Genomic DNA, 6,000 nt, shown 5'->3' with positions numbered 1-6,000 from the left:
CAGGTGGTGGAATCAGCAGGAACACCACCCCCTTATTTGGAAAGGACTTTGAATTGTGAAAGTCACAGTGAGTCAGCCATGTTTTTTTGTCTGCATTTAAAAATCAGCTAAGAGCTATTCGCAGGCAGAACCATCAAAGCCTTCGAAAATGTCAGTCTGCCAGTTGTGAATCAGACTTGAAGCAAGCTGTGAGACATCAGCTTAAGTACATAACCTGTTCCAGTTAAAGTTCACCCGGGAGCCAACCTCTGAGAAATGAGACTATAAGAAACCTCTCAACCTGCTGTGAACTCTGTATAAGACCCTCACTTCAACTTCAACCCATAAAAAACATTCAAAAGACTATAGGCCTGCCACGTGCCATCAAAAATTCATAACTATAATCTGTAAAAGTACATGATCATATCTGTATCTAATCTTTGTATGTGAGAAACATCGCATATAATTCTGGGTGTGAGAATAAATTATTTTTAAACTCTCAAAGCTAAATTGGGGGACACACTCCAAGGGTAAAAGACAAACCTTCATACAAACATACTGATCACGGGCAGTAAGGGACCACACACATTCTGTCCGTAATGTTACATATTGTAATGCTAAGGTAGAATGTTGCGATCGGTCTAGCACCAGACAAAGGAAACTTTAGAAAAAATTGAGAAAGGGATTGCTTTCTTCTTTCCCACAGTCATCTCTAACTTCCCCAATGATCTACACCTGGTTCCTTCTCTACCTTATCAACACTACAGTTAAGAGATCAGCTTTCACATGCGTGCCAAGGGCACCTCCTTCAATGTCCATCATCTACCTAGACCTCACAACTACTTCTTTGTAATCTGACTGTCTGACATAAGTATTGGATGAGTCCGAATTTCCTCCAGTTCAACCCACCAGGAAGTTCTAAGTAATCTTCTGTTGCCTTCAGAATGTCTGCTTCCTTGCTATTGATTCCATCCCATTCCTGATCACTTTCACAGGCTGAACTGGATTATTCATAACTTTAGTGCCTTGCTCAACCCTGAGCTGTGCTTCAATATCTCATATACTCAAAGGATATAGGAAGTGTGTCACAGGAAAAAGATTGAACTTTCTGCCAGTGGGTTATGCATAAGAAATAGTGTGGGCTACTCAGTGTACAGATATGAATTCTTGGAAAATATCATGCTGACAGACATGTATCTCAGCTAAAAATACTAAACTTTATTGTAAGTAAAATTATATAGTCAAAAAAGATAAATCAACTTGAGATCAACATGAAAATCATAATCCCTAAAGTCATTTTTCGGAGTCCATGTGATTGTTTCAGAAACAATATAATTAACAGTGTTTCAGCCTCAATGGAGTTCTGCCTCATCACTATGGAGGAAAATTAAGTAATTAAATTACAAGAATGGGAAACCAGCCTTTTTATATGTTATATGTCTCTCTTAACTTTGAAGTCTAAGGTGGCAGAAAGAAAGATAAAAGGCATTTTTCCTGATGAACTGAAGTTGTTCTGTTTCAAAATGCTTCTTGCAGTTATGGAGCAGACACTAGAGAAACCTACAGATGTAAACGACGTCATTAATATACAATATGTTTCCAGATATATGTGCATATTCTGCTTTTCCTGTCAGCTCTCGAGGCTTGTGCAATGAAACTCTAGCACAGTAGCCAATATTTACACTTTAAACATTTTAAAGCATAGACTATGTAACAGATTTGTACGAAATATACCATTAAACACACCCAGATATTCACATTTCCATCTTAACAGATCAGCTAACACTTCACCGAGCCCAGGCTTTAGTGGACTATATGGATCAGCTACTCACTGAATTAAACCATTGGTGGAAATTAGGTTGTGAAACCTCCCACTGCATTGAAGCATAAATGAGGTGTCATTCCTCATCACTCATAAAATCAGTTAAACCATTGGATGGAATTGAAACAGATGCTTATGGCTTGGCACCCAACATAGGCCAGCATTTATGCACATTATCCTTAATCTATAAATTTGACATTAACTTCAGGATATCAATGAAAGCCAGCTAACATCATGGGCTAATCACCAACCCACACAAAGAAGTGGCAGGCAAAGTCTGACATCTTAGGGTTTAATATTTGATGTTGACATTAGGTTTTATGTTAAAGATCAAAAAAGTAGATTAAGGCTAACTAAAGTCTTGAGTTGAACAAATTATATTGACTGACTATAAAAGGTATTGAAGACAGTAACAGTAATGTGGAAGCCATTTGTTGAATCAATATACTATCAACTGGGAGAAAAGCTACATAAAATGGAGGAGAAATGAAGGCCTGTCCCATTTTTCTGAAGGAGTGTGGATGTTTGTATGTGTTTAAGTTCAACAAGATATTCATAATCTATATATTTTCAATGTTTAATTTACCCAATGAGACAATGTAAAACCCACCAAATAAATCTCCTGTACTTGGTAGGAACTTGCATGGATTCCCCTCAAACAAGGTTTTATTAAACTAACCCTTTGCTTCTGAGTTTAAAACCTTACAAAGCTTAGACTGTCAAAGGGATTTCTCTGAGTCTGACAAGATTGTTCTAAGTTTACTTGAGAAATGGAGAGCGCCTCATTTTGGTGTGCTGTTTTGATTATTTTTGATTTTCTGGTGTGTACCTGCAGCAGCAATGATGGCTTTAACAATCTTATGGCATTTTATGTAATTGGGGAAATGGAGGCAATAACCTATTCCTGATTTTCCAATCTGAAATGAGTAGTGAAATTAAGGGAACTCTCAGCCTGTATTTTGCCACAAGCTAACTCCACCATTAATAGCATGGAGGCAATAAAATATTCCAGCTACAAATTTCCCACAACAAAAAGCAAAATAGCAAAATACAGCAATAGATTGAATGAGGAGCAAAAGAGTTAATATCTGAATGTAAGATCCACATTCAAAGATCAAACTAATAATCCGACGTAAGGAATGTAGCACTGATTTCACTATTGTCACTTTCATTATTGATTAGTGCAGGGGGGTGGGTAAGGAAAAGAACCATGTGAATGCAGGTTGCAAGAGATGCATTTTTAACATGCCCTCACATCAATTCTCTTAACATAAAATTTTCTCTTCCCTAATTTCTCCTTCAGTTGCTGGCATGGTCAGATCTCAGTCTACCACAAGCTACCATTCTTGTTCCTGTGAATTCATGGAGCTAATCGTATTTGTTTCTAATCAAAAATATTCTCTCCATTCCTGAGGCAGATTTTGGTATGAATGAATATATGGAACTTTTGTTGTTTTGGGGATGAAACACTAATATGTATTTTGGTGCTGGAGAACTTGACCAATTTTCTGTTTGCAATATAGTAATTCAGGATGTACTTTTTGGAAGTAAAGTTGTACATTTTATCCCCTGTCTAGATGTGCCCAGTCATGTTTGGACGAAGTAACAGTGTTCCTTCAACCCAGGAACCAGGGTATTGGGTCATCCTCCGCCAAATGTTGCTCTCCTCTCCCATTGAATCCATCCAATCCACTTTTTGTCCATTGCTAACTCCTGGGACAAAATGCAAAAAAATGAGTGAGTGGGTGTGTGTCACAAGTTACAGCACAAACTTTAAAGCAGATCTACAATATGGATTTCTTTACAGTAATTTTAGCAATTAAGGTTGTATAAGCTAATAGGCTAGAATTTCCTGGAATCAGTTAATGTAGACTTACACTTGCCCATTTAATTTCTATGTACTTATGCATTGGAAGTTGCTGTAAGTTAGAGATCTAAATGGTGTAGTGCCCCCTACAGATATATGAGACTTGTGTAATTGGTGAAGATAGGACAAGCAAGTGTAAGAAATTGAGATATTGCGAATGAACAGTACAGGCCCTGAACCAGGAAGCATAAGATAGAATAGTCACAATGCCAAATCAGCCACAGAAAACTCAAGGAAAAGATGTATTGGATTGAGAGAGACAGCAAAAACATTTTTCAAAAGTTAAATTTAAATTAAAAACTCCAGCAATTAAAATCTGAAGGAATAAGACGCCACTCTTGTAAAATTGAACACCATTGTGGTTGTTTGGCAGTAATTAACTCTCATCACCTCATTGAAAAAGACTGAAATGGTCAAAGTCCTAACTTTCTGTAGCAAGTTTAGTTCATAGCAAGTACATGGCATTCAATACCTTTGAACAGAGAGCCAGGTGAAGACCACTTTATGGAGGAGTGGTGTGTCTGGTGCAGCAACTTCTGATTTTCACATCTATATGTGCTTGCCTGGGGTTTCTGCTAGATTTGCACATTAGACATGGTAAGCACCATTACCCTCACTCTTAGTCTCACTATAAATTCTGGCTGTTTCCCCTACTGAAAATTTCAGCTGAAATCAATACAGACCAGTTTACCGAAAGTTGGGTCAGTTCCTTCCCTACTTCCTCATTCCCACCACTCTTCCCCTACTATATCTTCCTTCCTTACCATTTCCAACTCCAAGGCGAACTCCTCCGAGAAAATCATTGCTGGACAGGGGCTCTCTATCCCAGATGGTCAGCTCCAGACAGACATGCTGCAAGTCCTCAAGCTTCACACCACTGTACACAAAGGTGTGGTTATAATGAGGGTTCAATGTTTTCTTCACCACAGGAGTTTTCCGTTTAGATGTTTTGGTTTTGAATGGTAATAGGTACCTGAAACACACAGGGATTGAGTTTGCCTTTCGTTATAAACTAGCAATGCTCCTGAAGGAAAATTATTACAGATCTTCCTCACTCTTCTGAGCCAGATAAAAGCTTTATTGATAAAACAGAGCTATTATTCATAATCCAATCTGAATACGAAATCTCAGAGTTCGTAAATGTCACTGTAACTAAAAAAAAGGTGTTTAACAGTTCCTAATTTAGTTTCTTCCATCAATCTTTGAAGAAGTGTGTTCTGCAGGGAGTAAATTTTAAGAATCAGTGAAATAAGAATAAAACTGTAGTGTAAGCTCTGAAAATCTGTAAAGTAATTTATGCTGGAGGAGAATACTTAAAACGAATAATCTTCGGCAACAATAAATTATGATGTCAATTTATTTGCAAATAATTTGGTATTAGTTGAGTACAACTACTGGACTGGGGAAATTGCAAATTCAATCCTTTAAAGAGCCGAGAATGGCTGAAGGTTGCAACAGGAGAAACTGTTAGGTTAGTGTGGTTGATGACTCATGGATTTTGTGGCACTTTTGAAGTATGCTTTCAAGTGAGAGGCCTGGTAGAGACACATAAAGAAAAAATGGGACAGAAAGGCAGAAGAGAAAAGCACAAAATTTTTACGAGGCCAGCCTACAAACACATTTGCAAGATTGCAACATAGGAGAGAAAGATTGCTATGATTCTATGCTAGGAAACTACAAAAAATCTCATTTTTTATGGGAGGAAGTGATAAGAGTGCCACATCTCATCACATGAATTGCAGACCAATGCTGGAAAAAGTTCAGTGATCTGATAATATAGGAAAGGTAACACACCAGCCGTTTTCCCTTTTCTTTCATGGGTGTTAATACACTGTTCAGACTCAAAATATTAGCTGCACAAGTCATCCTTCACACTGCGCTGTGATTAAGATTTTAAGCAATTTTGGACCTGCCAATATATGTCACCATTTTCTCTTAGCTACAGAATCTTACAAGCTTCTTCCTCTGCTTTATCAGGGTGACACTAGCAACACTATTTGTAATAGTGACAAAAGTGCTAGACATCACCAATGTTCCCTCTAAATTTTCCTGGTACTGGGCAGGCTACAAACTCCTTTAGCACTACATTTTTGTCAATGAGCGGCTTGTATTTCATAACTCAAAGAAGTTTCAAGAAGTTGCGAGTCACCTGTTTATTTCAATGCACGGTTTCTTTAAAAGGAACATTGTTCTCCCCTATTCTATTCTCCTTGAAGGTCCCATACCATTTCCATGTTTCAGAATTTGCTACCCTCTTATAGCTTGCATTATACTTCTACTCTCATACATCACAATTTATCCCTATTCTCACTGCCTTTAAGAGGCAGCCTCT

At 37.7% G+C, this 6,000-nt stretch overlaps 1 protein-coding gene across 5 annotated transcripts in view; it reads right to left on the bottom strand.

Moving 5' to 3' along the window:
- Nucleotides 1-1,175: 1,175 nt before the first annotated feature.
- The window catches only part of sytl4 (synaptotagmin-like 4), a 99,834-nt gene continuing 95,009 nt past the window's right edge, over nucleotides 1,176-6,000 (bottom strand). For all 5 annotated transcript variants that reach the window (XM_078547191.1, XM_078547193.1, XM_078547192.1 and 2 more), the window contains 2 exons: nucleotides 4,433-4,641; nucleotides 1,176-3,514 (listed from right to left, as the gene is read on the bottom strand). In XM_078547191.1, the coding sequence (XP_078403317.1) occupies nucleotides 3,375-3,514; nucleotides 4,433-4,641 (349 nt within the window). In that variant the 3' untranslated portion in view covers nucleotides 1,176-3,374. The remainder of the gene's footprint in view (nucleotides 3,515-4,432; nucleotides 4,642-6,000) is intronic.

Source organism: Cetorhinus maximus, chromosome 8, assembly GCF_964194155.1.
Source record: "Cetorhinus maximus chromosome 8, sCetMax3.hap1.1, whole genome shotgun sequence".
Classification (NCBI taxonomy): domain Eukaryota; kingdom Metazoa; phylum Chordata; class Chondrichthyes; order Lamniformes; family Cetorhinidae; genus Cetorhinus; species Cetorhinus maximus.
Note: the sequence above shows the minus strand (reverse complement) of the source record. Positions and strands in the feature narration are given on the sequence as shown.